The 18,592-nt window shown below is 52.5% G+C and overlaps 1 protein-coding gene across 1 annotated transcript; it reads right to left on the reverse strand.

Annotated features, from left to right (window-relative positions):
* Positions 1 to 3,835: 3,835 nt before the first annotated feature.
* DNAL4 (dynein axonemal light chain 4) lies at positions 3,836 to 15,578 on the reverse strand. Its single transcript, XM_006207092.4, has 4 exons — positions 15,472 to 15,578; positions 8,011 to 8,218; positions 6,271 to 6,354; positions 3,836 to 4,978 (listed from the first exon to the last, which is right to left on the reverse strand). Exons 2-4 carry the CDS (start codon positions 8,077 to 8,079, stop codon positions 4,814 to 4,816), a joined length of 318 nt encoding a protein of 105 aa, XP_006207154.1. The 5' UTR covers positions 8,080 to 8,218; positions 15,472 to 15,578; the 3' UTR covers positions 3,836 to 4,813.
* Between the last annotated feature and the right edge of the window lie 3,014 nt (positions 15,579 to 18,592).

Genomic DNA, 18,592 nt, shown 5'->3' on the forward strand with positions numbered 1-18,592 from the left:
GTCCCAGCTGGCGGGCAGGCCCCTGGAGAGGCTGAAAGCTGGGGCTCTGGTGTCCTGGAGGCCTGTGGTGAATTCTGGCTCTGCCATTGAATCACTGTGTGACCCAAGGCTTAACCTCTCTGGGCCTCGGTGCCTCATCTGTAAAAGGGGTACTGATGGTGCAGAGTGGACGTAAATATTCAATGAGATAGAGTTTGGAAAATGCTTAGTGCCGTGCCTGGCACACGTGGGGCACCCAATAGTTTGGAAAATTGTGAACACTGATTTAGGTCTCCTGCCTCCTAAACTTGTTCCCCCTCTACCTCTCACCAACCCCACCCACCCACCCACCCCGCCTTTCCAAGGACTGAAGACAGCAGCTGGCAGTAGGAGGTGGTTGCTTTAAATATGAGATGAGGAGAACAAAGGGAAAATAGAACAGGGTGGTGGCTTGGGGATAAAATTTAACAACTCCCCTCCCAGACTTGGGGGAGGGATCTGAAGGACACCATCAGATGTTCCTGCCTCCTAGTCTCAAGGAGCTGAGCCTCGCTTCACCGCTCAGTCGGCCTGCTGTGGGGAGGGGAGATGCTGGGCTGGGACCCTGAGACCCAAGGGGACACCCCCGTCTGCCTGTAGGCTCTGTTCTCCAGAGAAGCAGGAAGCAGGCTAAGCAGAGAAGCTCTGGTGCTTCTCCGCATCACTTCCAAGACGGCATTAAATATTCACCAGATTTCTCCACAGGCCCGCTGAGAGCTTCAAAGGCAGCCGGCCCCCTTGGCGGCATGCCCAACGCCTTGGTTGCCGTGGGGCCCCTTCCTTGCTCCTCATCTCACACTGACTGCCTTGGTGCCCCCGCCCCTTCCCACCCCGTACTCTGGTGAGGCCTGTGGTTCTGGCGTCTGTGTGGGCCCCCATGGGGGGAATCTTTATTTCATTCTCTCTGATCTGGAATCTGGCCAGCACTCACTGCTCTCCCAGGCAGGGGGCTGGGGCCCTGAGGGTTGGGACCTGTGACTCCAGATGTGCCCAGAAAAGGCTGCCAACTTCCCCTTTGCGGACTCTGGCTGGGCCCAGCAGGGGAACTGAGGTGTCGGTGGGCAAATCACTGCCGCCCACACACAGAAGGAGTGGAGGGGCTGGGCTGGCGGCGGCCGCAGGGCTGTGGTCGCTGTCTCCACGAGTGAATGCCCGGGGCTGCTGCCGTCTGAGCAGGAGCCCGATGAACTGCGGCTCGGACATGCCATGGCGACCCCAGCTCTCCATGGGCTGGGGGGTAAACAGCAGGCCTGTGAACACAGCTCATGCCCTGATGAGTGGGGACAGTGAGGCTGGCAGGCCGGGGTCTGGGTCCCTGCTGGAGTCACTTCTGAACGGACCTGGGCAAGAGCTCTCACCCATCCAGCCTGAGTTCGTTCATTTGTGAATGGGGACAGTGATCACCACCCTGGAGGTCTGTTGAGAATACAGGACATCACAGTCACGAGGGAGGGAGCCCACTGCCTGCCAAGTAGGGGGCACTCAACAGATGGAAGTTTCCTCCTCCTCAAAACCTGCGACCCTCCCACCTTCAGCCCGCTCTCCCTCCTTCCCGCCCCCTCAGGAACTCCACGCCTAAATACTCCACTTTCCCGAACATCTACCTCACCAGCTTCCTTGGGGCATGGATTTATACGCACGTCGTTGTCCCCTCAATGGAGGCGCCCTCCCCAGGCGTTCACCCTGTCTCATCCCTCCCCTGGAAGATGTCATGGCCTAGTTCAATGCCACCTCCTCTGTGACATGTTGCCTGGAACTGCATCCTCCCTCTCCTCCTAGCAGGTATTTAAATGTGTCCTGCTTTTCTGTCCAGGGTCCGCCTCCCTCAACAGACTGCCAGCCCTGTGCTCCCAAGGGCTGCATGTCCCTCACTGTGATGACCCTCCCCTTTTCAGCCCCTGTCAGCAAATGCCGGTGGGATCACTGGCCATGAGCAGGGAGGGGCCTGGGAGGAGGGTCAGGGTGACCATGGCTGGCGCGGGTCTTGGGGAGTAGAGGGAAGGAAAGCCTCTGAGGTCAAGAGAAGAAATGCCAGGGAAACAAAGATGCCATGGTCCCTGGTCACCTGGTCCAGCCCGACAGTGACCACACTGCCTTCTGGGAGCAGGATGGCGAGGCGAGTGGGGAGGGGTCTGCAGTGGACAGAAGTGCGCCTGGACCGTGCCTGCTAGGGCGGCACTTCACAAGCTGATATTGCTGAATTTCCACCCCGTCCCCGGAGCTGGGTGTCAGCATCCCATCTCCAGGTGGGAAGACAGCAGCTTGCCCAAGCACCCGGAACACGTGCCACCTGGGCATCTCTTGCTCCAGATGCTGCCAGTGACACCCTAACACCTCAGGAGGCTGGTGCCTTTTATTCCCATTTTATAGACAAAGCAACTGAGGCACAGAGAGGTTGGGGAGAGCGGAGCTGGGCCCGATCCAGGCCTGTGGACCTCAGGGCCCACACTCCCCACTGCCACCCCAACACCTTGGATGAGAGCTGAGCCAGCCTCACTCTTTGGCACCCACGTGTGGCAGATTACAGGAGAGAACAGCTGCAAAGCCGGCAGTTAGTAAACCGAAACTATTCCAGGCCTTGGCGCCCCCTCTCCTTTCATTCCATCTGCACGCCTCGCCAGTCTCTCCAGCAGCACCTGGCGTGGCACAGGGCTCAGGGCAGCACAGGCCCAAGGTCAAGGAGCTGCCCACCCCCTGTGCCCCCCCCAAGTCCCCGAGGGCCAGGACCCGCTCCACAGTTAGATCCAGATGGTCAGCCTTGGGGCAGTGACCTTGACTTTTCGTTCTTCCGTCTGCCCCACTGCACTCAGCTCAGGGCCCCATGCACAGCGGCAACTCAGCCAGCACTTGTGAAGTGCACGAGGGGACCGACGGTGCTCCTCTCCCTGCTCAGCAGCGCTGGTCTTTGAGCAGAGCTTAGCTGAAGGACGCGGTACAGTCCAGCAGATCCCATTACAAATGGACCCTCCACCTCTGGAGGGCGTGCCTGGGCCAGATGCCGGGACTGCCAGCCTGAATGTGCTGGGTGGGCCATCTCAGGAGTTCCCCGTGAGCGTTGGGGAGGGTGGCTGGGGAGAATGACAGGTGATCCCAGCTCTGTCCAGACCTGGCATTGTCAGGTCTGCGACTCAGATTCAGGGGCCAGCCCCTGAGTGGAGGGGGCTTCTCGGGTCTGCAACGTGGCTCCTCATCCTCAAGTCCCTCCTGCCCCCATGCATTTACTCCCACTGTCCCTTGGCCTGGAGCACCTCCTCCCCAGGCAAAATCCGCTTTCCCTTCAAGAGCTAGCTTTCAGGGCTCTCCCTGCCAGAGGCTCCCCACTACTCCCAGGCTGGGCCTGGAGGCCCTCCTTCCACCCCGACAATGCCCTATCCTGTCTCTCATTATATCACTGTCCACGTCCAGCTGAAACAGCTGGGTTCAAGTGTTCCTCTGCAGTAGACTGTGAGCTCACCGAGGGCAGGGCCTGTGGCCTTTCCGTCTTTGTGTCCCCACTCCTGGGGCCTGGCACTCAACGGCTGCCAAGTAAATTGTTTTTTAACTGAATTCCATCGTGTGAGACTGAAAACTTCATTACTGTGGCTCAGTCAGGCCACCAAAGGTGTCTCAGTGTCCACATGGCCCCGTCCAACCTTGCCCAGCCCGCACTTGCGACGTAACGGGGAGCAGACAGGGCCCGGATGCGTGGGGTTGTTCCTGGGCACTGGGTGTCCAGCAGCCTCGCTGTCTGGCCAGAAGCCTCTCCAGTTCCTGGGACCCAGCACAGCCTGAGGACACAGCATGCCCTCCCCCAACCTCAAGAAGCTGTAGATCAAAGTCAGTTTTCAGTTATTTTAATTGTAAAAACCGAGACACTTATATAAATAAGACCGCTGTGTAAAATAGGATTCACCCTTCTACTAAAACCCTTCTCCCCACACTCAGAAAGAAGATAGAAAACCCAGCAGAGATAAGAAGTACAAATCAGCATGCGGTCCCTGATGAGAAGTAAGTGGCAGGCCAGGTTCCCTGCTGAAACAGGCCTCTCGGTGAGTGCACTCCTGGCCCAGGCGTCTCACCGGAGGCTCAGTGACACTTTGAGAAACTGCTCAGTCACAGTTCCCACACCCTCAGCCACTGGTTACCAACTGCACGGGTGGAGGCAACGTAAAAGGTTCACGCGGCCTGGCGGCTGGGGAGGAGGAGGGGACAGAGGGGGAAGGCTGCTTGGTCCTCATGCCAAAGCCAGGGGCTGTGGAGCTGGAGGTCCAGTGAGATGCAGTGGTTTGTTCAGCCTCGGGTCAGGCTAGGGAAGGGGCTTCTGGGGGGTCTGCGCTTCTCCAAAGGACAAGGAGACAAGCGACCAGTGACCCCCGAGAGGAGCGGCTCCCTCTTGAGGCCATCTGCATATGCCCGGTAAAAACAAGGACAGCAGACACCTGCCCACAGTGCCGGGGGTGGGAAGGCGGGGGGCTCCCGGGAGGCGAGGGGAGGGCAGCCGCCGAGAGAGGTGGGGCTGGCATGTCCCTGTGAGAAAAATTCCACCTTCCCCCTCCTTCTACCCTGTCACATCTCCCGGCTCCTCCCCTGCTGCCCCTTCACACCCGAGTACTCAGCGTGAGATGGCTGCGAGCCTGGGGACAGAGATGTCAACAAATTCACACACTGGGCGTGGCTCAGGATTCGGGTACACAGGACAACAGAAAAGACCAGGCTTTCCTTCGGAAAGCCAGGCCCTGCCTGGGGCTGCTCCCCATCCCAGAGGAAGGGCAGGAAAAGACCCTGCAGGGGATGGGGGCAGGGGTTGGGGACAGCGTCAGGAGCACTTCCAGACACACACAGCCAGGGTCCCCCCGAAGTACAGGTAGAGGAGGTTCTTCACCTCATGTGTGATCTCGAAACCAAAGCCTTCACCGATCACCACGTGCCAGGAGGAGCCGAACTTCTTGTCCATGGTCTCTTTGATCATCTTGGCGGCGCTCTGGAACGGAGAGGGTGCTCATCAGGGGAGGGTATTTGGGGGAGAGAGTGGGCAGGCATCAATGCCCTCTCCAGGAAGCAGAAGTCTTGGCAAGGGAAAGGCCCTATTACTGTTGTTCTGCTCACGGAAACTTCAGGAAGGGTTTCTGCACAGGCCATCTCCTGACGGGCTGTGAGACCGGGACAGAAGACCAGACATTACCTCACCAGTCAGAAGACACTGGCAGGGAGGTCGAGCAGGCATCGTGGAGTTCTGGCTCTGCCCTTAGTGCTCGCTTCTGGTCTGCGGGCCACAGGGCTGTTCTCAGGGCTAAACGAACAAGCTCTCTGCGAGAAGACTGCGTGGAGTGGTGTTGCTGCGAGGGGCCAGGTTTACCTTCGGGGAACAGGAAGGCTTTTCCCTAATGGGTCTGGTAGACTCCTGGAAGAGAAGCTGGACTGCTTCCCTCAGCTGTGGCAATAGCCCACTCTTTCCTGTGCTCACTCTTTCAAGAAGCCTCTTTCAAGGAGAGTCGAGGGAGGGGCAGAGGCCCGGCCTTTGAGGGGTAAGTCCTGGGCCCAGGCACTTGCTGTGCACCAGCAGGGTCCACCACCGAGCTGGGCGCCACGCTGCACGCCTCGCCCACATCATCACAGCACATACCGCCTCACGACGGCCCAGCATGGAGGCAGCATCCTTGCCCCCAGTCATAGACGAGGAAAATGTCCAGGGTTAAAGAGCTAGGAAGGGCTGGAGACAGGATTTGAACCTGGGCTTGCCTGGCCCAAAGCCTGGGTTCTCACTGGCCAGGGTCTGCCTCCTCCCTGACTTCCATGACTCTGATTTCTTTCTTGCTCACCAACAGATTGATGAATGACATTCCTGTATCAATGCCTAGCTGTCATCTCGCCAGCACCTAGGACAGTGCCTGGCACAGAGATGGTGTGTAACATCTCTTCTGAATGGATGAATGGATACATGAATGAATGCCTGGGCGGGCCTCTGTTCTCCACTGGGATGGAGCTGATGGGGAGGTGCCCTACTCAGCAGCCCACCTGAGACAAGGAACCTGCGCAGGGGCGTCATGGAAAGCCCTCTGGCTCTTCTCCCTCTAGGGCTGGGCGTGATCAGTGTCTGGAGACAGCACCAGCCTCTGCCTTCACCGGCCTTCCCCACGCTCCACAAGCTTCCAAGGAAGGCCCTAGCCTGGTCCCAGTGGGACCCTCTGGAGCTGGCTGTGGGAACAGGGGCTACTCAATTCACCCATAGGGGTCACCAAAGACACGAGGGGCCGCCTGCACTGATGGCAATACCTCGTTGTTGTTGGAGAATTTCTCACAGGCCGTGACACACAGCTCCATGGTCTCCACTCGCATCTCCTCTGGCATGTCCGAGTGCTGGAGGCAGGGCAGGGGACAAACAGAGAGAGGCTTAGCCTATGACCTGGCTTTCTGGGCTGGCCTCTCTGTCCCAGGCTTAAGGCACAGACACTGGGAAGCTTCCTGGGCACAGCCCTGGGCAGAGCCCAGAGAGATGATCCATCTCCTGATGGAATCAAGCTGAGCCTCGTGGGCTCTAATGCCCAGGCCCCTCTGCAGCCAACAACTCCAGCCGACAGACATGGGGAAGAAGACTGGCCCAGGCAGGAGCATGCTGGCTACAGACATAGTTTACCAGCAGACTCAGAGCAAAGCTGGCTCGCTCATTAGCCTGAAGAGCTGGCTCGGCCACTCTTAAGCCTCCTGCTTTCCCTCCTGCCTCCCTGGGTGCTCCTTCTTAGCCCACTTTGCTGGATTCCCTCCTCCTCCCAAGTACAGGAAAGCCCTGGACTTCATTGCCACCCTCGCCTCTTCTCCAGCTATCTGCTCTCTGGGATCCCACCGTTTCCTGGATTTAGACATCTTTGATGTGGGGAGGGTACCCACATGTTCATTCTTAGCTTCAACTTCTTTTATGGGCTCTGGATTCATATATCCAGCTGCCTGTTTGACATCCTCAGATGTCTGAGAGATAACTTGATTTTTCCCATAAACCTATTCTTCTGTTTTCCCTCTCTTGGTGATTGACACCATTTTCTCTCCCATGTTCAGGACAAAAGAGACCCTAAGAGGCACCCTTCACCCCCTTTCCCTCATATCCAGCATCCAATGTGCTGGTGAATTCTATTGCTCTACCTTCAAGATCTGTCCAGAATCCTACCATGTCTTGCCACCTCTACTCTGTAAACTGGACCCAGCTGTCCTCGTCATTCTAGGCCTCTGTACTAGCATCCTCACTGGTCTCCCCACTTCCATTCTGGTTCCTCCAAATCCATTCTCCTTCCAACAGCTGGAGTGATCTTTTTAGAAACAGAAAACAGATCGCATTACTTCTCTGCTTAAAACCCTCCACTCTTCCTCTTTGAACTCAGGATAGAATCCACATTTCTCATCGTGGCCCACCACGCCGTGAGGTCTGGCGTGAAGTCTGGCCCGGCTGTCACCCTGACACATGTCCTGCCGCCCCTCTCAGCGCTCTGCTCCAGGCACACTGGCCTTCCTTCTGTTCCTCCCCGGTGCTGAGCCCACTCCCACCTCGATTTCTCTGTGCCTGCTGCTTCCCCTGCTTGGGAAACACTCCTTCCCAGACCTTCGGAAGGCTTGCTCCCTAACTTTATTCAGGTCTCTGATCAGAGAAACCTCTCCAGAAGCCAACCTCTACTCTCTAGCCCCATACACTTGCTTTATTTTCCTTCATAGCACTTGTTACCTGGAACTATGTTCTTTAAACCTTCCTTTCATGTGGGCCAGGCCTTTGTCTGTCATGTTTACTACTATATCCACAGTGCCTAGAACAGTGCCCCGTATACAGTAGGTGGCCTAAATAAATAATTGTCAAATGGATGGATGAATGAAAGAATGAATCACTGTTGACCCCTTGGTCTCTAGATCTGGACAGCAAGCCCTTCTGAACTTCTTCCCACTGCTATCCCGCAGGGGACAAGCTCCCCCCGCCCTCTAAGGCTCTGTGGGCCGGCCCTGCAGGCCACACTGCCTCCCTCCCCCGGGGCTTACCCTGACCAGAGGGAAGGTCTGCAGCCGTTTATAATCAGCCTCATCTTTCTTCCCTTCTGTTTCTCCCATGATCCTTCCACTGTGACCCGGAGGAGAGAGTGGGGATTTCAGGAGGTGCTGGGACCGGTAATTAAGACAAACCCAGGAGACTCAGGAGGCAGGCCCTGCCAGCTCAGTGGGAGCAGAAAATGTCTCTCCCCAAGGGGTGCTGTAGAAAACAGGAAAAACCACGAGAAATGAGTTGGCTTTAAAATCATACATCACAAATTAGAAATGTCTCAGTAACAATTTGACACCTCCCCGTCTCAACTCCTCCACATCCTTTTCCAAATGGCCAGCAAGTCTGCAGACGGGAGGATGAGTCAACACGAGATGCTGGGACCTGGTTAAGAACACGCTGGTACGATGCTGCAAGCCCACACTGTCATTATCAAGACAAATACTGACTGTGGGCCAGGCCGAGGGCGGAGCCTGGAGCTAGCAATTAACGAATGCAGCTTCTCTGCATGCCCACTATGTATGTACACAGTCCTCACTTCCCAGCAGACGTGCTTAGGAAGTTAAATGTCAGGTCACGTTCAACAGCCCCGGGCTTATGGGCAAGCAAGTGCCTCCTTCCGTGGGCCCTGGCTCTGTGGGAGGAATGGAACAGCGATGCTCTGTGCCCTCCTTGGCAGGCCAGGCTGCCCAGCTCCTCCTGTCCACTCCCCCAGGCCACCGTGTCCCGGTGGGCTGGCCCAGGAGTTGGGAGGCCTGGGTGCTAGTTAGGCCTGCTCATTAGCTGTGTGGTCCTGGGGCTCAGATTCCTCATCAGTAACACGATGGTAGTCCCATCTCTCTCATGGGGCTGTTATGAGAATCAAATGACATGATGAATGTAAAGCAACTAACAAGTGCGAGGCACACAGTAGGCGCTCAATAAACTGTCCTTCCCTCCCTCTGACTCCTAGGGGAATCACACGAGGATAGGAGTGGAAAGTTATAAAGCCTAATACACACATAGAGATTTTTTTCCCTTCCAAATCTAGTTACCGAAAAACAGATGGGGCTTTTGCTGAAAGGTTGGGCCTGGATCCTAAATGACTGGGAGCAGTGCTGGAAATTCTGCTCTTTCTCTTCATCCTACAATTCAATTTATCCTATAATTCAAAGAATTTTTTATCTCAGAAATATCACTATATAAGTGAATACAAGCCACTTTGTTGTTAAACCCTTTCTAACCACCCATATTGGTTAAAATACAGCCAAATAATGTTATTCCAGCATTTTCCCCATTTCCAAATAAATTTACTTTCACCATACAGCACCACCAAACCCTGACGATGCTTAGCACAGTAACTAACAGGGAGGTGGAGACATCTGACGTTCACTGGATTTCCTGTGCGCTGGACGCTGTTCTAAATGTTCCACGTGCATTTACGCAGCCCAGCGCCACCAACATCCCCAGACTCAGGTCCTGCACAAATGGAGGCACATAACCGCTGTGAGGCTACCCTGAAGGTCAGACAATGGGCAGCAGAGCTGGGGTTTGAATCTGGGTACCATCTCAAGTATGGGCACTCCTGATTCCTCCTCCTGAGACCTCCTCCCAGCAGTGGCACACAGTAGGCATCCACAAAACTGATCTCTGTGCGTGACCTCTTGTGCGGCTCCTACGAGCCTAGCAGTGAGATAAACATTTGATCATCCCCGTCAGTGTTTCCTGTTCTAATGATAAGTTGAGCCTTGTTTGGCCAAGCATTGAACTTTCTGTGCATTTTTTCCGGGCTGTGCTCTCAGCCCCTGCTCTCACTCCCTGATGCTTCAGAAGTCCTCAGCGCCACTCCATGTGGTCGGCTCCCTCGAGCGAGGCTAGAAGCCTGGCACCGACTCCAACATCCACAACACTGGTATTTTCTGATTTCCCAGTGGACAGACGGCTCCTCTTAGCTCATCAATTCTGGGCATTTGTACCACTCAGATATTAGCAGTTTTTGTTTGTCTCTACATAGAAGCTGGCAAATTACCAAGCACCATCTCATTGTACTTTCTGCTCATGTTTCTTATTTCACAAAATCCAGTGCATCATTTTGTCTTTTCTCATTAATGTTAAGGCCCAGTCCCACTTCATCATCCTAGATTTCCTTGGTAAAGGCCACCTGATTTCCTCCTCCTCCACATTATGGAGGGGTGACAGAGGGCGGGGGTTGCACTGACAATCAAAGGACAGGGCTGTGAGCTTTGACGGCCTCCCGACATTTTCCAGTGGGAACAACGCAAAATGCTGAAGCGGCTGCTTAGGCACTTTCCACCTGAATATTTCAATTTGATTCAGTTCATCCTCTGGGCTAGGAGGTGCTTGCCTGGAGGAGAACTCAGAGGCAATGTGCCCATGCCTGACCTCGGTGGAGTTAGGGTCTGTGACCGCTGCCTGGACTCTGCTTTAATACGTGGAATCCTGATGAAGACATCAGAGGTATTATTACCAAAGCCCACTCTTCAGGAACAAAGCGGAAAAAGCCACTGGGACAGGTGTTTTTTTCCTTTGTGGGAGGACATCACCTTGTAGAGAAGGTACAGGACCACAGGGTGGAGTATTCAAGCTGGAACGCTAGCTCTGTGACTGAAATCAACTCTGCCCCCTTCCCTGCTGCGCAGCCTTGGGCAAGTAATTTAACTTGAGCCTTGGTCTCCTCTTCTGTGAAATGGGATAACCCCATCTCATTCTCAGAGAGCTGTTACAAGCACCAAGTATCGGCATGTGAGTGTTTTGAAATTTTATAAGCTCTCTGCACTCTCAACATCACGCTGCTCCTATCACCACCATGTTCCCAGCCAGGACTTCGTCAGCATCATTCAACCACGTTTATTGAGGATCACAATTGCGAATAGCTCTTCCTAACCGCTACACGAACTTCTGGGGAGCCAAAAGGGATGAGACTTAACAGAATAAAAAGGAACAGTTATAGATGATGTGCTTCCAAATATGGAAAGGTAGGAGAATTTTTTATGACGCTGTATCATTATAGTACAGCTATAGTCATTCAGCCACGATTTAAAAACCCTGCTGAAAGAATGCTACTGAAAATAGCAGAACTAGAGGTTTTAATAACCTTATCAATCTTCCATGCAAATGAGTGTGTGCCTGACAGGCCCAGGCCAGGAAGAAGCTGGGTCAGGCCTAAAAGAGAGCCTTTTTAATAATGTAAGTGTGTCCTGGGCCAGGGCACTTGCATCTGCTGGGTCCCAGGCTCAGCCGTCCCAGGGCCCAGCCTGGTGCGCAGAGCCAGTGGCGGCCTTGCTCCCCCTCCTGCCCTTCATTCTTCTCCTCATCCAAGGGCCCCTCTAAGCACTTTATACAGCCTCGCCTGTGTCTGCTGCAAGGCTTCTTCTAGGGAACAGGAGGCAAAGGCTCTTTATCTCATCATCTTGTCAAAGCTAGCATCCCTTTTCCCACTGTCCCTTGTTCTTTTGTGGTGCCGACCTCAGTCACTATTTATTATTTTGCTTCTGAAGAGTTTGGGAAGAATCTTTAAGAGGGTTAGGGGATGTGCGAAGGATGAGGAAAAATGAATGAATTTGGGGAAGTAACACCTCAAGTGTCCACCAGCCCCCTAGAGGGGCCCCAGCCACTCAGTGCCTGACCACGCTTGGCTCATAGACCATGGCTCGCCACCCTTTACCACCTTCCGCATCTGAGAGAGCATGGCACTATGGTTTGAGTGCAGGCTCCACAGGCAGATCTGAATTCACATCTCAGTCTGTCTTGGATGAGTGTTTACCTCTCTCTCAGCCTCGGTTTTCTCATCTGGAAAATGGTCCTAAGAAGAGACTCTAGCTCACGGTGAATGTCAGCTCTGGTTAGTGGTGCAGTAGGAAGGGGAAGGCAATGTCCTTCTTCAGATATTCGCCACCTAGATTGCTCAGCACTCAGCCAAACAAACCAACCTTCACCGGGTTCCCCCTTGGTGCTGTTAGAACTGAAGCAGGAAAGAGTCCCACGGAGATGCTGGGCACACAGCTGGGCCAGGTGGGCCGGGGTTGGGGGATGGTGGTGTGGTTACACTGCTTTCAAACTTACTGTCTCATTTCAGCCCCTCACCGCCTGTAGGGGCAGCACCCACTCCCAGTTCTCACACAAGGCACTGGGGCTCAGAGAGGTTTGGGGGCTGGCTTGTGGGTACACAGCCGGCCCTGAGAGAGCCAGGATCAGAACCTGTTCTTCTGACTCTACCTTCTATGCTTTCTCCCGTCACAAGCAAGTCGGAGACAAGACAGTAACACAAATAACATCACTCCTCAGCAGTCCCCAGTCCAACCTCCTGTCCAGGAGCGCCCCCTCCCTCCAGCCGTATCAGGGATACACATGCACTTGGGCACCTCGGTCACCCTCCTGCCTCTGCCTGACACGTCCGCTCTCTGTCTTCTGGCAAACAAAGAGCAAAGCCGGTAAGGTGAGGAGGAAGAAACCGAAGGACTTGAGGGCATTCATCTAAGATGTCAGTGCTGAAGTCAGGAAACAACATGGAAGATCTGTATTTCACAATCAGTTTAAAATGGGGGAAGCAAATAGGATTGCCATTTTAAAATTTTGTTAAATAAGAGCATTAAAAAATTTACCATCTACTATAAAAGAAAGTTTTAATAGCAAGAAGGAGGTGATTGCAGAATAAAGAAGAATCCTACTTGAGAAAAGACCATTACTTTTCATACACACAAAGGTTTTTTTTTCTCATCACCCCCACTTTTTCTCATTTCACTGAGGTCCAGTGAAAACTTCTGATGTGCCTTAAACCATGGGGGGTAGGGGGAGGGAAAGAAAGAGAGGGAAGGAGAGAAAGAGATGGAGAGATGGAGAGAGACAGAGACATTTTCTTTATGTATAAGATGATGTAATAAACAACTGACTCACGTGGTACACCCTTGTGGACATAACCAAATTTGGATGAAATCCAAACTTTTCTGTCAAGATACAAAGCATAGCTATTGCAGCCATTAGCTCCACAGGAGAACAGATGCTTTCCTGCAGACAGTGGATTACGTAGTCTCTGGCTCCCCTTTCCCACCCCCACTCCCGCTTTCTTACTCAAGAGTACAGATTTGAACATAAGGGACTAAGAATGACGTTATTACAGAAATAAATTGGAGTCAGCACTGATTTGTTTTTAAATCATTCATGATTACTAATTGCTGGTGACATCTCACAGGCAGTCACGGCTCAGCAGTGTGTCGTGAGTCCAGACCGTCACCGGGGGTGAAGGATTTGATCTGTTCTCCTGTAGATGCCCCGGAGCACAGAGTCCAGTGTCAGACACGTGGTAAAAGCCCAACGAATACCTACATTGTAATTAAGTTATATTTCATTTGCCCCCTGGGAAGGGACAGAACCTATCAAATCCATTCACTATTTATCGAGCACTGACCTTGAACAAGGCAATGGGGTGGCTGTTGTACATAGAGGAGCTCATTTACTTACACCCAAGAACTCTGTCATATGGGTACTATTATCCCTACTTTTCTGATGGCCACTCAGGCTGAGAAAAGGAAAGTGACTTTCCACCTGGCTGATAAATGGAGGAGTTAGGACTCAATCAGCTATATATGAATTCAGGATTATGCTTTTTCAACTACTCTGCTATAAGCAAGAGACAGTCTCTGCTTTCAAGGAGACCAACACAGACACACAAGGAACTACTGATGGCTCATAGAAGAAAGCAGTAAGTGCCACAAGATAGATGTAGAGATAGAGGAAAGAGGAGAATTCTGGAGAGGGTAGGGAAGGACGGAAAAAATACTTGGTGGCAGGGGCAGCATCTGAGTCAGACCTTAAAAGGTGAGTGGGAATCCTGAAAGGTGGGCAAGGTGAGGAAGCCCTTCCAGGCAGAGAGACAAACAAACACAATGATGTCAAAGCAGAAAGCTCAGTATTTTCTGGGAAAGCCCAATAGTCCCGTTTGGCTGAAAGGAGAACTTGGCAAAGGAGAAGAGAGAAAGCAGGCTGGGAAAAAGGCTGGGGTTGGCTGTGGACATGTAGAAGGGTCCTAAGACCCAGGCTTAAGAAGTACGGCTATTTTCAGTGGAAAATGAGAAGCTCTCTGGAGGTCTCTTGGGGATTGGTGACATGGTTGTGTTTTCCAGGTTGTGTTAACTTCTGTGGGTTAACAGGAGGAGGAGAGACTGGAGGCTTGAATACCAGTTAGGAAGCTACAGCAATGGCCCAGATGACAGGCATTAAAAACTTGAACTGGGATGGTGGCTTCAGGCATGGAGAGAATGTGACATCCTCGCAGAAGCAGAATCAAAGTGACTTGACATTGCCTGAGTAGGATGGGCATGGCAGAGTGATGGACGATGCCCCAGGAGGATTGTGGTGTCATTGAGAGAGACAGGGGAAGTCAGGTAGAACAGATGGGTAGCTAGCGATGCGGGCCAGCTTGATTTCTGAACTACTGAGTTTTAAGTTGTTGGCGAGATACGCAAATTGAGGTGTCCCATCAGGAGTAGGTAATCACGGAATCATGGATTATCGCGGGCAGAGGGGAAGCCATCAAATCCAACTACCACACCCGCTTATCAATCTCCACTCCAACCCCCACCCCCAAAGTATCCCTAACCATGGAAGTCCAGAAGAAAGATCAGAGCTGGAGATGTAGATCTGAGGGTGAAATGGAGAAATGACAGCTGACACAGGGGGAGCTGGTGACGCCTTTCAGAGGGGGAAAATGTGCAGAAGTAAGAGACACAGGAAGTTAAGTACATATTATCTTCAGAATCCTCCAAGGAGATGTGCTGCAGTATCCTAATTCTATATATACTCAGACTGGAGCCCAGGGAGATTAGGTAACTTGCTAGGGTCCTGCAATTGGGAATCTAAAGTAGGTTTGTCAAGTTCTTTTCATTACACCTGATACCTCCCACGAGTACCACATCCTGGGGGAAGCCTACAGTTAGTTGGGTCAAAGAATCACATCCTAGAACGTCGGAGTCGAAGAGGCCCTAGGCATCATTCAACTTAATTTCTTATTTACAGATAGGGAAACTGAGGCCCAAAGAGGGAAATGACCCGCCTGGAGTCCCAGCACGTCGTCAACTATCCAAGTCAAGTGGTCTGGATGGAAGCGACGGCAACCACCCGCTCAGCCACAGGAGTAGGGGGTTACTTCGCGAAAGATGGGGGAATCAAGGTGCAGGAGGGAGTCGGGTTAGGGAGGACGAGCGAGCGTGAAGCTGGAGGGGGCCTCAGGTGGGTGGGGAGAAGCGGCCTGCAGAGTCGCGACGACGAAACTGTCTGGACCGAGCTTGCAGGTCCCCGAAGAGGGGGGGCGGAGGGCGGTTGGGAGGATCTGGAACTGGGACCAACAGGCAGGAGGCTGAGGTGGGGCCTCCGCGGTGGACGAGGCTCCGCCCGCTCCGCCAAGCCTCCCGGCGCCCCTTCGGGCCGGCCCTCCCCGCCCGGCTGTCCGTCTCGCCCCGGGGCCTCACCTGCTCCCGCGGGGGCCGGAGCCAGGGCCTCACCGAGCGCACCCCCGCCAGGGTTGTCAAGGAGCGAAACAAGAGTGTCTTAGCAACAGCAAGGAAGTCCTGCCCCCTCACCGGACGTTGACTGGAATTTTACTTCTTATTGGTGAATAACAATGTCAATCAACATTGAAGGGTCCTACAACGTAGAGATTTGTACGGAAAGGGGCGTGACTTATATGTTAGGGAGGCGGGGCTTCACTTATAGTTGTCTTAAATGGGCCTGAGGAGCTGGGCAAACACACAAGTTCTCATTTTAGAAAAACTTTGCAAAGCAGTATTGCCTGGGGCGTTTCTTTTAGTCATTTAAAATAACAAATGCAATTTGTCGGTGTCATGACACTGATATGCTTCTTTATTAGGACCTCAAAAACCTAATAATAAGCATTTATGTAGGGCTTTACAATGAGTATCGCACCTGATTCTCACCACAATTCTTTTAGGTAATAGTATTCGTAACCACATCCATCTGAAGTAATGTTCAGAGAGATTAAATAACTTGTAAAGGGAAAGAATCAATGTTAAGTTCCTGGAAGAGGAACCCAAGGGCTCTTTCCGCTGCAGCACGCCCTCATATAGTTGCCTAGTGACTTAAAGATACAGTTGTCCAGAGCTTGCCTTTTCTTCCCCTTAGGAGGGAAAATTAATCTGAAAGTATAAGTACAACTAGGAGGAAGGGAAATGGGGGAAGGGAGAACCACCTGCAGATCTAATTGTGTGATTGGTGGATCAAAGGGTCAGTAGAGTACTCCATATTTTTAAAATTTACTTTATCATGATGGGTAGTTTGGGGGAAACTCCACTTCAAATTCACTGGCACCTACTGGGAACTCAGCCCTGGCCAGGTGCTGATGATTCAGAGAGGAGTGAGATGAGGACCTTGCTCCCAGAGAAGTGGGGGGAAAGTTATGTCAACAAATAGATACAGAGTAACTCACTCTATTTGTGCTCAGGTAGAAGTGTGGGCAAGGTGCTGGTTCTTTCCAAGGAGGGAGTAACTCTCAGAGAAGGTGGTGCTTGAGTTGACTGAGTCTAAGATGACCAGTGGGCTAATGAGGGTGAGAGAGCACAGTTCACTTGGGAACCACTGGTGGCTCCATGAGGCCTGGGTGGAGGATGAATGTGGCGTGAATGGGAGAGAATGGAGAAGAGGATGGAGGTGAAGATGTGGAGGAAAGGATATCAAATGCCAGGTTCAGGGAGATGAGGTGAGAGTGGAAGAAGGTAGCTATTGGAGGATTTTAAGTAGGGCAGAAACATGGGAAGATTTGGGTAATGGAAAGATCATTCGGGTGGAGGAGATGGTGAACTGGACTTGGAATAGGTAGAGGAAGGCAGGCACAGCGGGTTTAATTTTGAGACTTGGAAGCTTGAGGTGTGTCAGGCCCTTGCCGATTCCCAACTTGCCTCCCTGGTGCGTCTGAGGGTCCATGGAATATCTGACTCAGCCTCCAGATTTCCCCAATCCTCTTTGCCAGATTTCTCCAGGAGATGAAAGGTGGCCTTTGAGGGGGATGAATCTCTCGCTTCCGCCTCTCATCCAAATTTCTCCCCAAAGGGGTCCACATTTGCTGTCTTCTCTTTCTCACCTCCCATTCATTCTTCAACCCACTGCAATCTGGTTTCCACTCCCACTACACCACCAAAATTCCCTCTTCCATGGTTACCAGTGACCTCCTGAGGAGCAGAATCTGATAGACCCTTTTAGTCTTTATCTTATGGGAACCATCCCCTCTGCTGGTGTATATCTGTTGACTACACCCATCTTCATGAAATTCTCCACCCCAGAGATAGTGCCTGCAGAACTCTTTACAATGCAGATTCCAGGGCCCCTCAGCATCAGAATGGTGAAGGGCAGTAATTTTTATTTTTCACAGGCACTCCTGGTGCACACTCACAATGGAGAGTCACTGCTCTATCCTAACACCTGGGGCACCTCATTCTCCTGGATCTCCTCAAACCTCTCTTCCTTTCTGGCTCCTTCTTCCTTTGATCTCTGTGCCCACCTTTATCCTCTTTTCTTTTCATCAGTTGCCTCAAATTCCTTCCTACCCCTCTTCATCAGCAAGAGTTTCCCTTGGTCATGCTTCCTAGAGTATTTACTGGAATTGAGGGTTGGGTATGTATTTTGGAAAACCTCTCTGGTGATTCCAAACACTCTCCCAGGGAGTTAGGCCACCCATATCTCCACAAATATCTTGTGGAGAATTGCTGCCTTATCTACTGTCCTTTGGGGATCTCATCCTCTCCATGGTTCCATTGTCAATGTCCTTGTAGATTCTGATGGTGTCTGTGTTTCTCTCTCCAGATTAGACCTCTCATGGGAGCTACCAGCCTAAATATCCAACAAATCCTTGGCTATCTCCACCAGAATGTCCCACAAACCCTTCAAACTCAATGTATCCCAAACTGAATTGATCATCTTCCTCCAAACTGCTCTCCTGAATTCCCCATCTCAGTAAATGGCACCCACCCCTCCTCCCCAGTTTCCTCTATCAGAAACCAAGGAATCTCCTCCTTCCCTCTTCCCCCTCCCATCATCCATCTCAAGTCAATCACAAGCCTGCTGATTCTAACTCCTGTGTCTTGAATACAGCTCCTTCTGGCCATCTTCACGGCACTCCCCATGTACACAGCACCATAATCCCACCTGTATTATTGCAACAGCTTCCTGATAGAACTGCCTGACTGCAATCTTGCCCTTCTCTAAATCCACCTTCCTTACTGCAGTTGACGTGGTACTTCTAACACCCAAATTTCACCACTGCATTCCTCTCCTTAACTATGCCTTCCCTCCCTCCACGGTTCCCCATCGCCTACTGAGTGACATCTAGATACCATAACCTGGAAATCGAGCCCCCCGTGGCATGGCCCATGGGTGCTTCCATCTCCCTGCTCTTCCTTCCTCTGTGCTTTATGCGCCAGGCACCCCAACTCTTATGGCTCCCCAGATGCTCCATGCTGTTTCTCACCTCCCTGGATTTGCTCACACATCCTCTTTGCCCATATTCTCCCTCTGCTCTTCCCTCCTTTTAGCTATAGGAGCCCATACACTTTTGGTCTTAGCTTGCACACATTGGGATTC

This window comes from Vicugna pacos, chromosome 12 (assembly GCF_048564905.1).
Source record: "Vicugna pacos chromosome 12, VicPac4, whole genome shotgun sequence".
Lineage (NCBI taxonomy): Eukaryota > Metazoa > Chordata > Mammalia > Artiodactyla > Camelidae > Vicugna > Vicugna pacos.